The following is a 20,708-nucleotide window of genomic DNA, read 5'->3' as shown; positions in this document are numbered from 1 at the left end:
TGGGGGGCTGAAAGCATCAACCACCAATGGGTAATTGATGGTGACTGAATGCAAAAATAAAAATAAAAATCCATACTTAATGGATGGAACAGGTGCTTCACATTGCTTACTCCAAATTTTGGGAAAAGCACTTGAATGTTGTTTGAAGCTGAACTGAAGCAAACAGACCTGACATTTCTACCACAGTTGTTATCAATCAGACTTTCTGTGTCTAAACAATTTTGCCTCATGAATATTTACCAAACTGAAGTCTTACCTGGGCAAATGGAGTCACAATCAAGTCCTCTGTGTGACTGAAAAACAGGATGGCAATTTGATCACTATGATATTTTTACTGCACCATCTATGTCACCGATAACCGTAAAGGGCTGTATGCAACCAACTCACAGTTCGCCACCAATGGAGGAGTTCCGAGACAGCGACTTCGGCGACAGCTCGTAGTCGCTGTCAGAGCGGTATAGGAAGGACTCTCTGCGCTGGCCATGACCCGCCAGGTTGGGATGTAAAACAAGACCTGAACCAGGGGAACCCGGCCGATCGGAAGGACTGCAGCACTGAGACGGGCCATTCTCTAAGCTGGAAGAGAGGAGAGGATACAATCGTTATGATCAGATATTAAATACTTTCTATTCACCGTCAGCTCGTACAGCTTTGTGTAAATCCTATCCACCAAAGTGATGAGAAATCCCCTAAAAAGTAATCCCCCCCCCCCAAAAAAAAAGGGTATTTTTGCTGCGAGCTCCTGTCCTGTTTAAAGTCACATGTACACAACTCATAAAATTAAATTATACCAAGCTGAATGTTTTGAAGTGGCTTCCGTTACACATCAGCACACTTGTTTCAGTTATTCAACTCTGTCTTTCATCTTTGCGAGCTGGATCTTTGACAGTCTTTTGACCGATTAAGATCTGAAACTATCTAAAAAAAGGACACCTAGTCATAAAAAGCAGGAAACTTTTGGAAACAAGCTTTAGATAATTGTGAATGGGTGAATAGAGAAGATGCATGAGCTGTAAATGTACATATGAGTAATCTCTCCATTGACGATGCCACCACAGATGCATAGAGGGATGTAATGTGTTTGTCGCCATGGAGAAGGATGTCGGGATATTACGTAACCAGATGATCGTAAATCTGAGGTCAGATGGATCACAGGGGTCAAAGTATCAATAACTTTCAGGAACAACAGCTGCTGGTGTCCTGGGCTCTCCCAACCCAGACAGCTCCTCTAAAGCACATATGTTAAAGGAAATGTCATTCAGCCAGCCAGCCAGCCAGCCAGACACACACACACACAGTAAATCCTGAGATTCTGAGTGTGAAGCTCACTGCTACAGTCTTGTGCACGAGATGGAGGCAGTGAATCTGTAGAAATTCATCTTACAATGTACACATCGTAGAAAAAAACTGAATCTTTAGAGTTCAGAATAATGACAAAACAAAGGACAGCTATATTTAGAGACACTATAGGAAAAAAAGAGAGAAGAGTCACCTGGGAGTGGAGCGATGTGCTCTACTGACCACGTCCTCACTAGAGTCAAAGTGTTCAAACCTGCACCAAGGAGACCTCCGGAACATTCTGCTCTGCCATCCACCTTCTTTCCCCACACCAGGCACCAAAAAACATTGACAATGTGGCCGCTCAGTCACAAAAACACACACCACCAGCCCCCGCATTCTGTCCACTAAAAGGCCACGTGCTGGACTAACGTAGGCCCTGCAGACGCTACAAGCATACGGGCTGGAACACTGGGAACGGATTCACAATCAGTCTGTTTATCTGACCGCCTGTCCCTTTTTACTCTTCGGGTAAAGCTCAGCAGATTAGTCAGCGCATTCATCATCCCACCCTCCCTGGACTTGGCTGCCAGTGATGTTTCTGGAAATGCGTACTAGAGTATACAGCGCATCAGGAGGAATTAAAAAGGGGAAATCTTCTCATATCAGCTAGAAGTTGTTATTCGTCAACACAGTGACAATCGTCCGGGTATTTGTCTGGATATTTTGCCAAAGATGTAGTTTACCAAGTTTTTTTTTTTTTTTTTTTTTTTTAAAAGATCACCGGAATGCCTCTTTCACCTTTACTATGGTTCAAAAGTCAAATGGAAACAGCAGGAGAAGGGCAATGTGGATTTAGCTTTTGAAGCCGATGTTAAAATGCATTTGGAAAAATATCAAGCAAAGCCAGAGTGACGCAGTTGAGGGGTCAATTCAGATCAGCTGTAAAAAAAGTGAAAGGAGAAAAGCAGGAAGAGAAGAGGTGAGATGTTTAGAGGAGGCTTATTATTGAGGGCAAGATGAGTAGGCTGTGGTTACAAGAAGAGATGGAGAATTTCTCTCTGTTTATTCAACAAATGCAGAGTTTAGATTTGCGGCTCCCAAAGCCAACAAAGTAGTAAATAAGCCCAAAAACAAACTCGGCCAGAAGATACAATGTTCAGTATTAATCTAACCCTGGTCCACAGATTATAGTCCTTCAATTCTTAATGCACAACAGAATCAGATAACGAATAACCGCTGATCTGCTCACCCTAATCACTTATGATGTGTTCATGCCGGGAGGATGACTATGATGAGCACAACAGCCCATAGGAAGAACATCTGGCACAAAGCTCTACTTACTCAGCTTGTACTTTTCAGTGTTTCCTCAACAGAAACTTTCTCAGTTTCATCATTCAAACATTAAGAAGAGAAGCATGCAGCTTGACAATATTCATTAGTCAAAGTTATGTTGTGACCTGCAGGGGGCCACAGGCTTAATAAACTATCCAGTGAATCTGCATATCTGAATCTCTGACAATTGACCCCCATCTAACCTCTCAATAACCCTGGAACGTGGGCAGCAACTTGGAAAAAAAAAAAAACAATCCAAGTTAGTTGATAAATAATAAATCCTGATACACAGGTGCAAGTCGTAAGACACCTCAGTCTTAATCTCAGGGTATTCTAACTAAATCTAATTTTTTGCAACACCAATCATATTTCATCACATATTCCCTGGTATTACACTATAAAGAGAACATGCATATATTATGTGTTGAATAATGAGGGTGTGTGTTTCTAAGGTTCAGTGAAGATAAATCCTTTCTACATTTAAGACAGCATGGGAGCTCATGTTTTAAGCTGAAATACATAAAATCTTCACCGCATTTCAGTCTCAGTCTCTCATTGCTCCAAACAAATCTGTCCAGTGTTGCCCACACGGAAGAGACTTTTACTAGCAACAACAAGCACCTCTGCTGATAGGTCACCTCACCTCAGCTCAGCTCCTAGTGAAAGTATCTACAGCAGTCTACCCTCGTCCCACTCAAGCTCCTCTCCACTGGTCTATGCAGGAGAGTAAACAAATATCTAAAATGCACTGCAGGAAGGTGAGTGTTACTAAGATCAAGGCCATTTATGATGTATCAAAATATTGATGGATACCTCTTTTATATGCTGGTCGTCCTAAAACCAAACCATCTCTAGGTCTCGATTCCACATATATGCAACCCATGCTCTTAAATGGTATTAGGGAACAATAGGGGTGCTGTAAAGATGAAAGGAGCAGATGATGAGACAGTGCAGAGACACTGTTAGCTAGAGTCTAGTGGGTTGAGTCATTGTGGTTCAAAGAAAAAAAGGATGCATAAAATTGCTTTGCACTGATTTAAAGTGGAGGCCATGATAAAGGTTCACTGTCATGCATAATTGCTGCCTCATCACTGCCATGGAGCATCAGTATATTGTGCGTCCAAGTTTGGCATGACAGTGTACTGTGCTGCCAATTATCCTGTGTACCATCTCATGTCTGGGAAGAGAACATCTTTCCTCAAAGCACAGAGCACAGAAAACTAGCTGTTTAACATAAGGAAATAAAAATAAAAAGGGTTCTCCATTGCAAGTTTTCACACGGGCAGCAAATGCCACTTCCCAGAAACAGTACAGACACACATTTGTAACCTGATTCCGTGTCACACATCACACTGGACTGACCTGTCGGGTTGTGTGATGTCGATGCGGGGCAGAGAGACGATAGGCAGACTTGTTGGTCTGCTCCGAGTCACAGGATCTTCTTCAGGCGTGATCGGTGGGCCCCTGTCACGCTCCTTCTCCGCTTGTCGCCAAGACAATGGAGGCAGCTGGATGTTGCCAGAAAAACGACGATGGATTTTACACACATCAACCCCAAGGGTGCAGCTCGTGGAAAATTGTCCCGTAGGAGGTTCACCATTTTCCTGGCAAGAAGAAAGGAAAGAAAGAAAATAAATCACAGAATGAATAAAATACTCTTCTTAGGTGTAGTAAACTATGCCTGGCATTATTCCACATTTACAACAATGCAACTCCAGGGGGCGCTGTCGTGTCTGGCCATAATAATCCATACTTTTAGCACTTTAATACCTTGATGGATTTGGATGGAAATCAAAATGAAACGAGGCTTCAAATTAATTTCTACCTGAGGAGCAAGAAATCAATTTTGTTTGGTTTGTTTGTTTGATTAAATCTGAAATGTATAAATATGCAAAAACTCAACCAAAACAATAATCCATGAAACCGACGGCACCATGAACTGGGATTCTTTGACTTTTATTCATTTCAGTCTCTGGCAGCAAATCGTTAACAATTGCACGGTGAAATGAGAAGTTCACCAAGATAAAGTCCAGATCAAAAGGTAAGCAAAGGCAAAAGAAAATGCATTGTAAAGAATGCGAGAGCTAAATGTTTCAAAGGAAAAGAATCCGTTAAGAAATTGTTCCCAAAACATAAACATGTTTTAAAAAAGGACATGACATGTTTAAAGAGCTGTAATGTTTACATGTGATCAATAAGTCTGCTTTGAATGAATAAACTAGTTTCAAAACAATATTTCCTTGATCACAGAATAGAGCTATGTTTTCATACATTTATGAGGAAGAAAAAACAAAACAAATCAAAGGCCATTTCAGACCCTTGACAGCTCTGCTAACCCATTGACATTTTGATGAAGCTGTGCAGCATATAAATTGTGTGTTTAAAGTGCCTGGTTGAGAGCAATGGTGCCTGTAAGGAGTCCGGGGAGCTTCACCGTAATGACTGGTTATAAACAAGCGGAGCACTGAGTTAACAAAGCCCGCTACCACAGCTGTTCAGCATACATCACACTCCACTTTATGGTCACAACATGTTCCAGCTGAGCGACAGCTTAAGAGACACGTGAGAAGATGGGAGAAATCAGACGATGGAGGAATTGCTAGAAAGTGTCTGGACGAAGCAAAAGTGGCGTTTGTGAAAGAAAGAAATGCTGGAGAGAAGTAATGAGTGATGGCTGAAGTTCTAATTCTCATGAATCAATATTAAAGAATACTTTCCGTCCTTCATCCTTCCATCTTGTACATTTCACTGAACTTTGCTCTGCTAGTACTAGTATGTAAAAGGACTGTAGACTGATTTCAGAGACACATCCATATCCTGTGTTTAGAATTTGGATCACAGGCTTAAAGACCTTTAAGATGGATTTGTGACAAGAAATTAAAAGAATTGAAAAAAACGTAGAGGTACAACATATTTAGTGACAAATGAAATGGGATTCAAACTACTATGAGTATTTTTCATTCCCAAGTGAGAGAAAACATTTCAGGGCAACGGCTTTGTATAGCATGCACAAACTGAGGCATTGAGAGAAAGGAAAAGGCATTGAGGCCAGAGGGAAAATACAGTTAATGGAACAAATGTAAAGGGTACAGCAGGGAGCAGGAGGAAAGAAAATGGGCAGGATAGGAAAAAAGTGGGTAATCATCACACCTCCCCTTCAGTTACAGTTACAGGCAGAGACAGGCCAACTGGAAAGGAAGGAAAAGAAAGTAATGAGAATGGACCCATAAACTAGAGGACAACAGGATGAGCTCAAGTTTATGAATGAGAGAAGGGAACCGAACGGTAGAGCTATTTAGAGAAACCACAGAGTGGAGTCCGTCTCCTCCCCTGATCATTCGTCAGTAAACGCCGTTCTGCTGACTCCTCTGCTGCTTCTAGGGAATGCAATTTGTCTGATTTATTGTGCCTGTCCGTAAGAAACATTGTGCATGGCCCCTGAAAAAGGGTGAAAATTAAAACTGGAAAAACACAACTCCGACACTGGGATAGTGCGATTGTTTCCTTCCCCAGCCACAGAGATCCAATTGTTTACCGGCAACATTGTCACAGTCCCATTGCTGTTTTACTGCCCTAATATTTATCAACTATGTATTGACTGCATCTCTGACATCTGGACATGTAATTTAAGCTCGACATCGATTCCCTCTTTATTGCCTGAATGTCAGTTGGAAGAGGAAACAATACTTGTTTACATAGGATATAGAATTATATACGTACATAAGCTAGGAGTGGAATAAGAAACCTCATAAATGTTGGAATTCAAAACATCTGTAAATTTGAAACCCTGATCGTTCATTGAGAAGTGGCGGAACATCGTGAAAACAGGACAGCAAGGGTAAGGCGATTAGTCTGACACGGAGACACGGGAGCTCCAGTGTCAAACAGAGGTGGTGTGGGTGTTTTACAGATGACGATGTAAAGGGCCTTCTTGGCTGCAAACGGCTTAAACAACTCCAGAGCTCCCTGGGATCCTTCCAAAAAGCCTTCTTCAGACAAGGCGGCATAAATGAGACAGCTTTAGGAGCGAAGCTTTAAGAGTACATCTTAATATAGATGTTGACTTATTGACCCTTGTAGCCAAAAGGGGGGAAAAAACAGGCCGTCTGCTTGAATTATTTACGAGCTATATAGAATGTGATTGAGCACAACGGTCAAGGTTGTTCTGTGCGTCTTGCAGGACACATGTCTTTCATTTCATCTTGCACCTTGAAGAAAAGTTTACAATTTCTCACTTCGACTCTGGGAGTATTGAGATCAATACGTTCGGACGCTGTTCAAACAATTACTTTACAATCTAAAAAAGGATGAATGCTGATGAAGAGGATTTTTAAGGGGAGCTGATGTGACAGCATGTGAAAGCAACTGTCTCAAGGCTGTAGAGGATGCTGTGCAAGGGGAACCTGACCCTTACAACATGTCGGAGGAGTGTTAAAGGAGATGTGCAAAATTTAGCGGAGGCTTAAGATTACAAACTTGTGGTCTTTAGCAACAACAGTGAGTAACCGTTGTGCTGTCAGACGCCAGTGTAACAGGATTTTAACAGCATCTGCTACAGCCAGATAAGCCTTCATAAAAATACTTTCACACACTGAATAGTGCTTCATACGACAAATTTACCAAATGAGGATACAATTGTATCAAGTATACAGCGACATTTTACCTTGTGAAATGTGTGTATGTTTTGTTCTAAACCTTTAGGGAAACATGAACTCTATCTACCTGTTACCAAAGAACGTCCTTTTGCACGATCACAGTTTATAGTGTCGGCCGAGTCACAGCAGGAAGTACCTTGGCTTGTGAAGTGTTGTTGGACAATGTCACAGTAAATTATCTGGCCTGTCTGTCCACTCAAACATGGGTAGCTCAGAGGAGAAACAGATGGGCCTCCCTGTCAGATCTTCCCCCCCCCCCCTTCCTCTCGTCTATGTTTCCATTCGCTCCATGTCCGACCTGTCTCCTGGTATGAACCGTCTTTTAGCACCTTTCATCCCCTTCCCCGTCTGTTTACCCAGCTCCTTTACAACATCTTTCCTCAAGTCCATCTCTGCCTAATTCTCTGAATCTCCCTCACACATACACCTTTTCACACAACACACACACAGTCACCCTCTCTGCAGTGTGCCCTGCCAGATAGCAGTCTGTTGTGTACAGAACAGTCATCTGTTCATGACTCACTGACCCCCACACATGCACCTCGTTGCCTCAGTGAGCGGATCCCCACTAGAATTCACTGCATCTTTGTGTTGGAGACAATAGATATAAAGTCAATTTAACTGTGGAAACTGCAGAGGTGAGAAGCAGCATAAAAAAAAAGAAATCCTGAGTGGCAGTTCATTGCATGCACGGATACGAGGCTGGACAAATTAATGGTTGAGAAGAAAAAATCAATACTCACATCTCCTGGTGAAACCCCCTGTGCACTCCGGCTTTTCTTCATTCTGCGTGATGTTCAGTCAGATTCACTCCCTCGGTCTCTGATCTTCTCTTCATGCACACACACCTCTCTCCCTCTCCTGCTTCTCTGGCTCTGTGATGTCTCAACGTCGCACCTCTACATGGAAAGAAGACGTGAGGTGTTGATATGATGTTGCGATGTTTATACACTCAATAATAGAAATACTTCAGATGGCAGAGAATCACCAACAGGCACACATGAGTGACTAATCCATCTGACAGCAATTAATCAATAGTTTCCATGTCACTATTGATTCCCCCTGTATCCAATCCATCACCCTCTATTTGACAGACACTGTGCCCTTTTGGCTCAGGGAGTCTTTGGCCATTTTCCAGTTGCTGCGTGACACGAAAAGGAGAAGTCGTCAGCCACAGAATCAGGCCTCAGAACCGGCCGTGCAGCTTTCAAAACAAAAGTATGCGAGATGTTTCCTTGCGGCTCATAGCCTTTGTGAATTAAAAAACCATGAGGAGTGGCAGGGGAAATCGCAGGAGCTGGAGCGCTGACATGCTGCCAGATCAAAACTCAGCAGGAGGGGAAAGTAGTCCTTAATGTATGAGGTTGCTTCATGGGAGGAACATTGAAATTCTTCATACTTCATTATTCAGGGATTTGGGACAGATGGGAAAGGTATTGTACAGCTTATCGTGACCCTAAAGAGAAAAGAAGTGAGCAGAGGAGAGGGTTGAGTGTGGGCAAATATACAAAGAGAAATTCATTTTAATGCCTGGTTATATTCCTCAATCTCCGCTTCATCCATTTGCTATCTATTCACTGGATCAAACTATCCTCTACTTAAGATCAACCCTTAACACGGACAGGGCTGAATGCTAAATAGTTTTTAATATCAAATTCACAACTTTAAAATTTGTAATTTCAGTCATAATTCAATTTCAACATTAATACAACACAAAAATTGTAATTTCTCCCGCATAAAACTTTTGCATAAATCAATACCCAAATGGCCACATAATAACTTCTCATGGAAAGGTGAGATTTTCCTAGCAAATACAAAAAAAAAATATTCAAAAAATAAATGTAAATCTGAATTTCTGAAATATTTCAAGTGGTTTAAAGTCCCTTAAAGGATTGCTCAAAGTATTGTTTACCTCTGCAAAAGGTCAAGCTACTGAAAATCCTCCTGCAGGCTAAAAGCCAAAAACTACTTTATGGAAAAAAAAAAAAAAAAAAAAAAGCACAGAAGACAAATGGTAAATGTCAAATGATGTCACAGAGACTAGCCATGATGGTACAAAGGTTCAAAAGGTTGGGATCTTAAGACTATTAACATTAGTCGTCTGAGGAAAGATCGACAAAAGTCAGCGTGCCCTCATGCTATCCACTGGGACAGTGAGGTCTAACGTGTCCATCCCAGGCAGAGGGTTCAATAACTGGTAACTCCGTTATAGTTGTAACGAGCAGCTTGGGGAGTTGGAAGACAGTATTTAAGTGTTTGTCAAGGCTGATCAGATGAACAGGACGGCACATTTCATTACAATTATTGCTGTATGAAATACTGTATGCTACGCTATTTATGCCTCACTCTCTGGCTCCCATCGTTCCACTCAGACTGCATAAACCTTCATTTGTGATATTGAAATATAGATGTGATTTCGAACTATCCATTTGTCCAACTCAATACATTTTAGTGGCCGTTATGACTCTGGCAAGACCGATCAATTGATTGCACCATTACGACCTTTTCTCCTAATGTCAGTTCACTTTTACATGATATTTGTCTGCTTATAAACTTTATTGTTTGCATGAATGTATCCACTTCCAATCCTAATCTGTTGCTTGAAACACACCGTTGTAAACCCGTGTCTGAATCTGATACTGAAGCAAAGCTTTCTCTCCAAGGATACACTTGTGACAAGTATCCCTTGTGAAGGTTGCCATCTACATGGAGCAATCACTGTCAAGACATCCGGGGAACACATTTGCCTGTGTGAGGCACAAAGCCGACAAGAGCCCTCCAGAGATATAGAATAGAAAATGCAATAGAAAAGGCTGTCTCCACTTTTTAGAGAAGATAGTTTCAAGTGATCCCTCATCCTTATAACCACGGCAACAGGTCATGTCTGCAGTGATTGCCAGCACTTCTACAAATGATTGGTTGTATTGATGTGAAGTTGATAAGAGAATGCGCAGTCATGACACAGCACTTCAGATGTTAATTTTAAGGATGTGGCTTGGTTATTAAAAAGACAACACCCTGTTCTAGCCAAATCGTCACGGGAATACAGAACGACACAGCCCAAAGCACGCCGATTTGGTTTTGATTACACTCGAGCACAACCCAAAGCGTGGAGCAGGCAAGGCTTTTTAACTGAAAGCTTGGCAGCACCAAGAGTATTTTCCAAGTTGTTTCTTTGCCTTTTTCCCGTTGCATGTTGGCTCTCCAGTTGGATGTATGAATATTTCACATGTTAAAATCTAACCTCATCCGTCTGATCTGAAATATAAGCCCTTGTGGGGGCACGCAATATAAATGAGCGACTCACAATGGTATCATAACACATAAACAATGTTTCCACAGCAGAGATGTGACATTTGGCTGTGACGTCCACCAAGCACTGGCAGAAGAGAGAAAATGCGCAGGCCTGACTAGTCAATCTTTGTCACGTGACGGCCATGCACAAAGGAGAGCTTTGGGAGGGTGAGTCAGTAGCCTTCATACATTGAAAGTTGCTGGACACCCACACAAAGGTAGCTTTTGTGACACCGAAATAATGGTCCAAGACATCATGTGTAGAACTACATTAATATGACATTCAGTTATTCTGTAGGCCAACAATGGAAGCTTTTAAAGCCTTCAGAGTTCAATTACCATGACAAACTGACACAACCTCATATGCCAGTTTGGAAAGTGGGAATTAAAAAAAATTCTATCCTCTTTTAAATCAAGAGAGGCAAGCAAACTTTTTCTGTGTATATTACAAACCCCAAATTGTCAATAATCAATTTAAAATCCTAAAATGCATTTAAAAGCACAACTTCTCACAGGACAAAACAGCAGTGCAGCCTATTTGTTTGGGATTGCCTACATTCCCTTTCAAAGCAATAGCACACCCACTTTACCCACACTAAAGCTATCTAAAGACTCCGCACTCTGGGCTTACAACAAAAAAAATTAACCGTTTCGTCCCCAAAGTCAAACAGAAAGAGAGAGAACAGAGCATTCAGGTTGTAAAAACACATTGTCGTCTATGAAAAGGAACTGAAACTATGAGCACCACAGCCATGAACTGAAAAATATGAAACCTGAAGATAAGGACTTGTGTGTTCGTGTGCTTTAACATTGCAAACTCAGGTTAATCCTACCCTTGTGGGCCCTAAAACAAAGCAAAAGTATGCATGACTCCGAGCGCTGAGGTGCCTCCCTATAGGAGCTTAGAGAGCACTTGATGGGCCTATAGTAAATATTTCCGTATGTTTTATTACTTTATGGCCTCCAAAATATCAGTTTTCATAGCCAGGAGGAGAACACAAGTACACATTTGTCTTTGCATGAAGGTCCATGTACTTTGCAACTCGTCTATTATGATGTGCCCTGGGTAGTGACTAAAAGAGTGAGATTGCAGATATAAGCCGAAGTGAGTTTCCTCCATAGGGTGTCGGGACACAACCTATGGGATAGGAATGTTACAGGATCATTATTATTGTAGGATCAAGAATATAAACGAGACTGCAATAACATTCCCTCAGTATGCTACGCACAAAACAGGAAATTAAGTTTTGTCATTGATATATAGCCTATTGAAAGTTTAAAACATAATTTCTATTAAGTAATTCTTGGCAAACACAGGGGTCTCATTATGCCCAACACACTTAGCCAAACGCAAGCAGATGCCAAAACATTTGTGATGGCCATTTATCATCAAAGTGTTGCTCAAGCAATGGCCACAACATACTGAAGAGGAAGAAACAATAAACACATAAAAGATTTTCATTAATTTTAACTCCTACGAAACGCTTTCTCAAGCCATAACAAGTCGAGGAGTGGAAGGCGAGGGGTGTGTGTGTGTGTGTCTAAGGGGGTGGACTGGAGAGAGGGACTGGACAGAAGCTGTGAATCAGTTGCTGCTGGGCCACAAGTCACTGATCCAAGTTCTCACCACGAGTTTGTTACGTTGACAGTATAAACACCATCATCACTTGTCACGGCACCAAAACAACTGTAACATTTCGTAGCAGCGCAACGACTTCCAGCCCTGCTGTCTTAATGAGATTGTAGTTTACAAATACATCATTTGCTGCTTCAATAGGACTGCAGTGGTTGTACCGCAATTCAAAGTCTAGATGAGTTTATTCTACAGCCCCCAAGAAAAGAGGAAATTAACCATGCGTCAAGTCTTCACACGATAATGACCAACAATGAAAATGTCCCAGCATTCATCAAGATATTGCCAAGTATATTATTACCGCATTTTGAAACATTAAGCCCTGCTGCCATTGTACACCGCCTTACACATTAGAGGAAATGCCTGGGTAAAGGCTATTGATCACGAAGTTTGAGAACAGCTGGCAGTGAAACATGTCTTGACATTAAAAGGAAAAGAAAGGCAGGATAAATCATCAGGCAGGACACATTCATCATAACAGGGAGAAGGTTCATTTCAGAGGGGATTCCACCTTCTACACACAAACACGACAACCTAATCAACTAATCATGTTCCAACTCAAAACGTGTTTTTTTAGGGAACATGGGCAATTCAATGGTCAATAAAACAAAATATAGGTTTTATGATCATTTGAAAGATAATTACCCTAAACCATCATTCTACCACCCATCACATTTATTTCTAGTGGTCAACTGCAGCAAGAATAAGGAGCTTTGAAACTAGAGCATATGTTCCAAGCATACCAATATGCAGAAAACCCAAAACTGGTGAATTATTGAGCACATTACTTATTCTGGAATCAGGCTTGACCAGAATAATACCAACTAACCACCGTATAAGCTTGCTCAGACTGTAAGACTGAAGCCAGTGGTAAGGAGGAGGAGTGGGCATTCACCTCAGCTGACCGTCATGCTGACAGACACTACAGCTCAGAGAGAGAGATCAAGGAACAGAAACGGATGTAAAAAGTGGAAACTACTAACATCAAGTGCAGACTGCGTTTCGTGTAGTTGAAACGGAATAACTGATTTTAGACTCTTAAGATTGCTATAAAAGGGCTCCTGTAGTCTGAGGTGCAGCGGTGAAAATACTTCCCTCTTGCTGACATACTGTAGACAACACAATGAAATCTAGACAGTATAATAGGCTTGCTAGTTTAGTTGTTACTTTAAATGAACACACAAATGACATCTGCTGCATTTCTCAAAAAGGCATGACTTCTACTGTACCTAATACACAACACACACAATTATAACTTTCCAGTGTGACAAATGTCCAGTAAAGAAACAAATGCCTGAAGCAGATCAAGGATGTTTGTAGACTTTGGACATCAAACATTAACAATCCAACATCCACATTATTCATAACTAAACATTGATATTAAACAAGATAAATGTCAATACAGCAACGAGATAAGCAGTGAAAAGCAAATAAGCAGCCATTCAGTCTGTAGTCACACAGCCAAAGAGCAACAAGTTGGTTATGTGCCTCCATTTGTTTAATAGAACTGACTGAGTGACTATGAATGGACCATGGCCTGAGCGCATGACTTGATGGACTTAAAAGGAAAATCTGTAATATGATACGCATATGACATGCCAGTGAGCGTCAATACTGCGGCAATGCAGACAACAGAGACGAGTTTGTCTGAGTTGTTGAACAATGCAGAGCTCTAAAGAAAATCATTTGAATCACGAATGCGTCAGTATCCACGGTGATATTCTAGAGGCGAATCAATAATTACAATAACACTTTTGGAACTGATGTTTTACTGTATAATCATGCTCTTTCAAAAGCTCCACAATGATGCATTGTCTTACAGCAGAGTTGGTGCATGTGCTAGATTTGATGGACAGATGTCCAACTCAGCAACATAGTTAAAAAGTTAGAAGTCAGCTCCAACAATAGAGTCCTAGTAGAGAGGTAGATTAGGAGTTTCTATGGATGGTTTCGGTATTAGGTTAGCGGCAGAGTGGGTTAGTCTGCGCCCCCTCTGTAGTGCATGCGTTTGTGTGTGTGTGTGATATGCAGGGGGTGCAAGACAAATTTCAATTGTGTGTGATTGCTGTCAAGTGCATGCAAAATGACTTGAAAAAATAAACTATCTTAAGTCAACTGATGAAAGAAAACACCTGTGGCAAATATTTTACACACACACACACACACACACACACACCTCAACCCTGACCTTTCTAGACACAATTATGTTAAAATAAATGTTATGTATGCAGGTAATTCAAAAACAGCCAATATTGTCTGAGGTAGAAAAAAAAAAAAAGGAATTTCTCCCCTTGGCATTGACTGTGACACACACACACACAAACTGGGATAGGGGCTGGTCCAAATCCCCACCCCACTAGGGTCAGCTTGGCTCATATTTTGGAAAATGTTGTCAGAGAAAGCACAACACTTACAAATCAGACAAAGGCACTCTTGTAGTGACTCAAGCTGTCATTCGTCTGCCTTTATATATGCAGTTACCAAACTGTGGGGTCTGAGAAATCTAAAACAAAAACATAGAGAACAGAGTCTAAGCTTTTCCAATCATGCCCTGCTTAACCTGGTGAACTGGTCAGGTCAGTATAGAGTCACCATTGATGCCATTTCTCCTGTGGTAAGACCTTGAGCCTAACTCTAACTACTATTCTCCTTCCTCAGGTCTTCTCTGACCTCGTTTGACTCAGACCACGTTTCCAAATGGAAATTGATTTATTGTGGATACTCCACTTAGTACATACATACCCAATCAGGAGACCGTCCATCACTACATTTGTGTGAGATTACCATCGTCATACACACAAAACAGGTCATTTGCACTGATGAAAGCTACAAAGAGCAGATTGGAAATGATGACATCAGGTGCCTCCAAGTTAAACGTCAAACTCCTCAGTCCCTTCGGTTTACATTCCATATACGTGACTGTAGCGTTTACCTTAGCTGACCTTGTCTTTGAGCTTCATGAAAAGAGCCTCCCCAATCTAGAATGTGTACAGATTGAGACCTGTTTTAGAAACAGCCGAGCCAAATAAACTAGCCAAACAAGATGCCACAAAGTCCTGTGAGAGCTGAAAACACAGCCTACATGCAGACAAAGCCTACGTGACAAGACTGAATTTAAAGAGCTTTCAGTGGAGCTCAAGATATTCGACTGGAGCTCGGGTTTCCCTATAAAATAGCCTCGGTGCAGATCAGGTGGCCGGCGAATCACAAGCACCTGCCACCAGAGCACCGCGGAACTTTAGCTAAAATTAATGCAGTCACGGCAAAACTCTACAGTAGCGTTTAGGAAGCAAAAGCAAGAAGATACATCAAACAATTCCCAAAATGGAAGGCTGTTTAGAAACTCTGACAGCGTTCAACGTATCGAGAACATGTGGTCCCCGCTCTTACCGGCGCTGAATCCGCTTCCCCGAGTCACAGCAGTAATTTTGAGCCGTTGCACACTGAGCTCCTCTCATTGACTGCCTCTATCCTGCCGCCTGCCCTCCCTTTTGTCCGGTTCCGTTTGTGCCATTCGCGCGCTTGTTCGCCTTCCCGACGCGACGATTGGCTTTGGGCACCGACGACGCAAGTGGCTCCGTTTACCAATGGCTGTCTGTGCGCGCGCCCCCTCGCGCCTTCCCTCTTTGATTTACAACTTAGTCTCTCTCGCTCTCTCTCTCTCTCTCTCCCTCTCCCTCTCCCCCTCTCCCCCCTCTCTTTCTCTCTCTCTCTCTCAGAAATTGTTTTAGTTGATTGCTTCTCAAAGTACTTGTACATGCACACCATAATACGGCATGCATAATCCATCTATCTATCTATCTATCTATCTATCTATCTATCTATCTATCTATCTATCTATCTATCTATCTATCTATTCATTCTAGGCAACTCCATTGTGTCCCTGTGGGTTTCCTCCGGATGCTCCTGAGGAAGAAGTGTCACTGCTCCTGCCATTGCAACTACACTTGACCATGGCTGCAGTGTGACTGCTCATTTCAGCAAGGATGGGTGTGTTACTTTGCATTGTGTTGTGTTATGTGGGAAATTTTATACATAGCATTGAGCTCTGCAGTTGCATTTGAAGTTATCAGTTCTTACTTAGAGCTGGATTTTACATTGCAACACATGTTCAAGGCTGGACTCAGCAGCATTTTAGACCAATTTCTATGCTCATGCTGTTGCCAGGCAACAGCTGTCCCATAGCAGAAATGAATGGTTGTCCCTGGCCACTTTCTTTTTCTTCAATAAACATCTTCACTTTCAACTTTATGTATCAGTCTCATACTGAATGTTGATGTATCTATAAAGTAAAGGTAATCCATTCCTAGCAGCTTCTAGCCCCATGCAGACACCTCTAGCCTACCAGAAATGACAATGTTAGTAGAGTAACTTGGTGTTACTGGATGATTCTAGTTATACTAGAAACTCCACTTGATCAGAGGAGCCATCAAAAGCCACCTCAAGCTCTGCGTCTTACACATGTAGGAGTGAGGAGTTCCTGAACAAAGACCCTCTGCGGTGTGTGACCTACTCAGGACATTGATGACACAGACAGGCACTTACTCTCTACTCCTCAAGTGTTTGGTTTCAGCCAGTAACATAATATCTGGCCCAAATGCATTTGTTTTAATTGTTTCTGTTTTGAGCTACGTCAATAGGCCATTTTTCAGCTGGCAGGCATACTTTTTTCTAATAAGATAAAGCTCTTTTCAGTGGCGTTTCCCTCTTGCTTTTACTAAAATCAATGGCCTGTCTTTCTGGATGTAAAATCCTGCCAAGGCTTTCTGGCAACAATTCACTTGGGATTTTGAGCCTGGTGAGCAGGTCAAAGCTTTAAGCCCATGTGTAGTAAACTGTATCAGTTATTCTCTTATTATACATCATATCTACTCAGCTTAATCCATGTTGTTCTACATCAACTCATTTGCTTCCTGATATACTCTCTCTGTCTCTTGCATCGTTTCTCAAACAAGTCAAATCTTAGGAATCTTCTTCTTCAAACTATTCAACAATAACAGCTCTGATGCAACCACAAATATCTTTTTATGGGATGTGGGTCCATTCTGAGGTCTCTTCCCTTCAATGGCTTGTGAAGTGCCTGCAACGGTGGTGAGGGCAAAGTTGTTTTCAGCTAAACGTAATTCATTTGGAGTGTGCATTTGTTTTGTTAGAAGAGGAAATACCCTTGGTTTAACATGCAAATTGGTGACACAGCTCTGGTGCATTCTTAAAACGGATAAACAAAGAATGAAATTAAACCATTCAAGGTGCATGCAATTGCATGGTTGATTTATATCACATCCTATTACAATACGAATACATAACATTGCAGAACTTTCTTATCACTTCAACTGTAGACAAACAGAGGCGATATATTCGTTTCACTACACAGAGCTTTAATCAGTGTTAGCAAAAAAATGCAGTCACAAGTTTATAAAAGATTCACTGGGAGCTCATTAGCACTCGCCAATGTTTTCAAAGTGAAATTAGCTTGGCAGTGAGAACATGTCAGTTTTGAGGAATATAATGTGCTGTATGTTTTTACATACATGCATATGAGGAACTCAGGAAATCTGCAATTATATCAAAAGTCAATGAAGTGACAGACACTGCCTGCAAAACGTATTAAAGATAGTTACTATAAACTGTGATAAATATACAAATATCAGAGGCTGAACATTCACAAGGGCACATTAACCATTTACAATTTTGCACGACTCTTTTCTTCTAATTAAAATATACATTGTGTATGATAGGCACTTATGAATGTCTCGGTCAAGTCCACTCCGTCAGGACAAAAACAGATGTGATGTAGAAAACACCCAAGTATATAACATTCAAAATGTAGAAATATCATTCACAAATTGCTAACGTGACATTTTACCAATATTGCAAATGTTTGTCATCTGCAAGTCGGCCAACATGCATGAATGATGATATTCACTTCAGTGTCGTGAAGTTGCACAGCACTCATCAAAACATACAGTTCAGAGATGAATATGCTCCATTTTACACTTTAAAATGATCTTTGGTGAGAATGTAAACAACTACACCAGAACATAAGGTTAGGCTTGCAGAAAAATGAAAGGAAAACCTAACATTTCCATATAAATACCACATTTTTACCTGATAAGGAACTCTATATGTTATAGTTGCCAGATTGCATGGATTAATGATAACTTGTCCTGCCATTACAACGGGAATAGTACTAATTATGTTTCGTTATTAGAAAGAAGCCATATTTCAACAAAGCTGCTTCACCAACTGAAAATATGAACAGATAACGCAGAAAGATTTGCAATGTGGATTACAACAGAGCTACTCATTAACAACCTTTCAGGATATTGTTTAACGGAGGCATAAAGTATTGCGAGATAACAGTAGTGAGCAGGTTCAAATAAAGGTTTTGAGAGGGATGGGGTTGTAGAATAAGAGGGGGTTTTGCAACAGAGTCTCTCTCTGGTCCTCACAAAGGCACAAGTGGGTACACAGTGTATACTCCAACACTCGTATAAAAATCTGTCTGATAATATGCCCAGTATTGTTTACATTGTGGGACCTACACAAGAGCATCATTCTTCAGCAAGTGCAGGAGATGCTATCCATTAATCATTATCCGTTCAACTATCCCACCTACTCTTCCATTCATCCATCTATGCATGCATACGCGTGCGCCTCTACGCATCCACAGTTCAGACCCACTCTACCACTGCTCCCAGCTGAAGTCGTCCCCACGTCCAAAGATGAAGAAGAAGCCAAGGATGGTGAGGAAGATGACAGCGTTGCCCGTCATCACCAGACCACAGGCACCCCATTGAATCTGTAGAAGAGATGAATGTCAGTTGCAATTTATCATGCAGTGTTGGCGTAATAACAACAACAACAACAATAATATTTTAAAGTAATTCTAAATGTTCTGGATCTAATATAAGCCATGTTTGTTTCTTGAATTACAGGCATGCTTACTGTTAAGCAGTTCTTGCTACTTTACTTTGTTTAATCACTAAGTGGAAAGACATTGGGTAGAATTGATTACAAACATGGTGACAACTGATTACCAATAGGCAAAATTTCAATCCATGTTACAAGTCATTCAGCAATATTACACAGAAACAAACACACACAATTGGTGATCACCTACATGACCTTTTAAATTAAAATTCAAATCAAAATTGTACTATCCATGAAATTCTCATCATCCTTTGGGCAATGTGAAGAATGTGTTTGGTAGTTAGATGTGACGTGGCTTCTCCCTCTTGTCATTAGGCTTCAGTGAGTTAAACTGCATTATGATTGATCCTATTCCACTTCTGGGCAAGAGGTTTAATTTACAGGGCAGACAGATTCCTCTACAAACAACAACACAAATTGAAACATGATAGCAAATTGAGAGCTGACTCACAGTATAATTACGGGCGAGAACAATGGGAAGTCCAAAAGCAGACACCACAATGCCGGTTGTAAAGAAGTAAGCCAGCTCCTTGCATGCATTACAGCCGGATTCCGTGTCATCACTGAGGCGTCTGGCGATGAATGTGGGGATGGGGCTCAAGATATAGAAGATAAGGACAAACATGGGCCAGTACACTCTGTAAGGGAAGACAACAACAGCAGTGTATTAGTAGCGCATGTCCAAAACAACCCCACTTTACATTATACTTTATATAAGTAGCTTTAAGACAGAAAACCTACCCGTATTGTTCCAGTGCACAACTCAGCAGAAGGAACGTGAGGCCGATGGCCCCACTAAACGACAAACTAACCAGTGCTAAAAGACAAGAAACAAAACTGAAACCAAGCTTCAAATGGTGGCAGAACGCAAACATTGAAGGCGGATATGGCGAAAAGACACATATACGAAGTCAAAACTAAACGTCGAGACTATGTCACACATATTTATCTCTAAACACAATATTGTAGTGGAAGCGTTCGAGGTGATTCAGCAACCCCACTGTGGAAAAACAGTAGGCTAATTAAGCTAAAACTTTGGAGAGGAATGCCGTCTAAACGAACGCAACCACCGGGAAGTTGTTGCCAGAGTCTTCGATGAAACTAAATCACCTTTAATGCCTGCCATTTCGATAAAACGTGGTAGTCTTCTGTCTTTAATGTTGTTTATGTGCTGAACTCCCGTTCACAGACTTCCTACTTCCTTTTCCTGGTCAGATGATTTTCTTAAAGCCACAGTAGCACGAATCTAGAATCAGCCCCGCGCGTCACTGCTGGTAATGACATCATCACCCTTGCATGTGACCGTTGTTAATTCCATCATGAGCTTCCATCATGAAACCATGAACTGTTGTCAAAGTTGTTAATGACATCATTCATGTCAGCATGTGAGAAGAACACATTGGAGAATTTTGTGTGGAAAAACAAGCCCCACTCCTTTTCCAAACAAAAACCATTTGAATCCTGCTGAATGCTCCTGAAACAGCGTTGCATCACTGTCAACAAGCCACAATGCGAAGTGGCAGACATCAGCTCAAGTGAACAAATCTCCACAAAAGTCAAATAATAGGTCTGGGCAAGAG

General features: G+C 41.3%; 2 protein-coding genes across 4 annotated transcripts in view; both read right to left on the bottom strand.

Annotated features, from left to right (window-relative positions):
* LOC143010044 (3',5'-cyclic-AMP phosphodiesterase 4B-like) overlaps positions 1 to 15,726 on the bottom strand; it is a 37,072-nt gene extending 21,346 nt beyond the window's left edge. Inside the window, exons 1-5 of one of the 3 annotated variants that reach the window (XM_076162175.1) lie at positions 15,586 to 15,726; positions 8,012 to 8,167; positions 3,976 to 4,217; positions 388 to 576; positions 257 to 293 (exon numbers count right to left, since the gene is read on the bottom strand). In XM_076162175.1, coding sequence (XP_076018290.1) covers positions 257 to 293; positions 388 to 576; positions 3,976 to 4,217; positions 8,012 to 8,053 — 510 coding nt within the window. In that variant the 5' untranslated portion in view covers positions 8,054 to 8,167; positions 15,586 to 15,726. Of the gene's footprint in view, positions 1 to 256; positions 294 to 387; positions 577 to 1,492; positions 1,718 to 3,975; positions 4,218 to 8,011; positions 8,168 to 15,585 lie in introns of those variants that run through there. The other 2 variants (XM_076162176.1, XM_076162178.1) reach the window with 2 other exon arrangements.
* Positions 15,727 to 17,552: 1,826 nt separating this feature from the next.
* LOC143010163 (leptin receptor gene-related protein-like) lies at positions 17,553 to 20,352 on the bottom strand. Its single transcript, XM_076162369.1, has 4 exons — positions 20,239 to 20,352; positions 19,870 to 19,945; positions 19,580 to 19,766; positions 17,553 to 18,997 (listed from the first exon to the last, which is right to left on the bottom strand). The coding sequence occupies exons 1-4, from the start codon at positions 20,252 to 20,254 to the stop codon at positions 18,881 to 18,883; spliced, it is 396 nt and encodes a 131-aa protein (XP_076018484.1). The 5' UTR covers positions 20,255 to 20,352; the 3' UTR covers positions 17,553 to 18,880.
* Between the last annotated feature and the right edge of the window lie 356 nt (positions 20,353 to 20,708).

This window comes from Genypterus blacodes, unplaced genomic scaffold (assembly GCF_046128005.1).
Source record: "Genypterus blacodes isolate CSIRO-AG114 ecotype Tasmania unplaced genomic scaffold, CSIRO-AGI_Gbla_v1 ptg000120l_1, whole genome shotgun sequence".
NCBI classification, from domain to species: Eukaryota; Metazoa; Chordata; class Actinopteri; order Ophidiiformes; family Ophidiidae; genus Genypterus; species Genypterus blacodes.
Note: the sequence above shows the minus strand (reverse complement) of the source record. Positions and strands in the feature narration are given on the sequence as shown.

Excerpts from the sequence above, each read along its gene's own strand:
- LOC143010163 (XM_076162369.1), bottom strand. Across the intron at positions 19,767-19,869 it reads TGTGCACTGGAACAATACGG|AGTGTACTGGCCCATGTTTG; the intron begins GTAGGTTTTCTG and ends CTTCCCTTACAG. Across the intron at positions 18,998-19,579 it reads TTCTCGCCCGTAATTATACT|ATTCAATGGGGTGCCTGTGG; the intron begins GTGAGTCAGCTC and ends TCTCTTCTACAG.